Below are 1,705 nucleotides of genomic sequence, written 5' to 3' on the forward strand. Positions count from 1 at the left end.
GTGTGTGTGTGTGTGTGTGGGTGAGCGTGTGTGTGTGTGTGTGTGTGTGTGTGTGGGTGAGCGTGTGTGTGTGTGTGTGTGTGTGTGTGTGTGTGTGTGTGTGTGAGAGAGACATCATGTAGCTAACCTGGGAGTACTGCCCATTGTGTTATAGCTGATGGTGGGCTGCAGACGTGAGGCAAACGACACTCCGTCCCCGCGACTGGAAACATGGAGAGGAAGGAGACACGAGTTACCTCCCGCCCGGGCACGGCTGGACGCACAGACAACTGGACACACAGACAACACATACTACTGGACGCACACACAAAACTATTGGACGCACACACAGCACAGCTAGGACAGAAATCTCAGCACTGCTGTCTCCTAGAACAAAGTTCCTCACACACACACACACACAAAGTCTTAGGCTGAACACACACAAGTCTTAGGCTGAACACACACTAGTCTTAGGCTGAACACACACACTGCCACGCACAACTGAAGTGCGCTGAGAAAAAAGTCGTGCCGTCCTGTGTATTTCCTACCGGAGATTTCCCTGACACGACCAGACGTGAGGAGTCGGGAGGACCCTACAAGACGTGCGAGCATCCAGCACTTCTTCTTCACGTGTGGACAGGCTCGCCCTGCTATTGGAGTGTTCCGGGATGCCGTGGAGATAAAATGGGGGGTACTGAGCTGTACACTTCACCACAGGCTGGCCTGTCTACACATGCGTACAACGCCCGTTCTGTTGACTTCCTGCCAAGATGGAGAACGTACGACAAACGACTGATGGTGGCACTTCTCTCCACAGAATGGATCTACAACACAGCGGACAAAAACCAGTTCCCACAACGCTGTACAGAACGCTGTTTAGAATGCTGTACAGAACGCTGTTTAGAATGCTGTACAGAACGCTGTTTAGAATGCTGTACAGAACGCTGTTTAGAATGCTGTACAGAACGCTGTTTAGAATGCTGTACAGAACGCTGTATACAGTTTAGTGTATTCCTGTACAGAACGCTGTATACAGTTTAGTGTATTCCTGTACAGAACGCTGTATACAGTTTAGTGTATTCCTGTACAGAACGCTGTATACAGTTTAGTGTATTGTCTTCTTCTCCCCACCCACCACACAAAGTTTCTCACGTCTGCTCAGCGCCATGTTTTTCCACAGTCGGACGGAGTCGCGCTGACCTACGGCATCAACACTTCCGAGTGCGTGGCAGTAGATTGTCAGCCTTACTCTAGGTCAAACAAGGGATTAGTCATCATATTTCTACAACTAGAAATATAGTTTAGTTTGAGGAAGAGTTTTACGGCACTTGCAAAACAATCAGGTCAGAGAAGTGACAAAGATTTGAGGTGTTACAAGAGCGTAACATACAAGGGAAAAAAAGAGACATGATAATAATGTATGGATGGCAGATGTTTCATACCACAAAAGAAGCAAACCACTCTCCCTCTCTCTCTGTGTCTCTGACTCTCTCTCTCTCCGACATCTCCGTTTCTGTACTCTCTCCTCCTCCCACAAAGATTCCCCGCCTCTGTCTCTCCATGACCAGACACACAAAACACACTTGTGGACATGCAAGGTGTGTTGTCACTGACACACGTGTCATGCAGACTCAAGCAATCCACTGTCACCACGGAAACAAACAAACAAACAAACAGATAACCATCAAAACAAGGCAGGGAACAACTAAACCCTGAGACATGGGGG

The 1,705-nt window shown here is 48.4% G+C and overlaps 1 protein-coding gene across 1 annotated transcript in view; it reads right to left on the bottom strand.

Annotated features, from left to right (window-relative positions):
* The window catches only part of LOC101855524 (palmitoyltransferase ZDHHC15B), a gene marked incomplete in the record, with an annotated part of 44,143 nt that overhangs the window by 18,547 nt on the left and 23,891 nt on the right, over positions 1-1,705 (bottom strand). The window contains 1 exon segment of the mRNA XM_013088359.2: positions 128-202. Coding sequence (XP_012943813.1) covers positions 128-202 — 75 coding nt within the window.

The sequence above is a fragment of the Aplysia californica genome, unplaced genomic scaffold (assembly GCF_000002075.1).
Source record: "Aplysia californica isolate F4 #8 unplaced genomic scaffold, AplCal3.0 scaffold00728, whole genome shotgun sequence".
Classification (NCBI taxonomy): Eukaryota; Metazoa; Mollusca; class Gastropoda; order Aplysiida; family Aplysiidae; genus Aplysia; species Aplysia californica.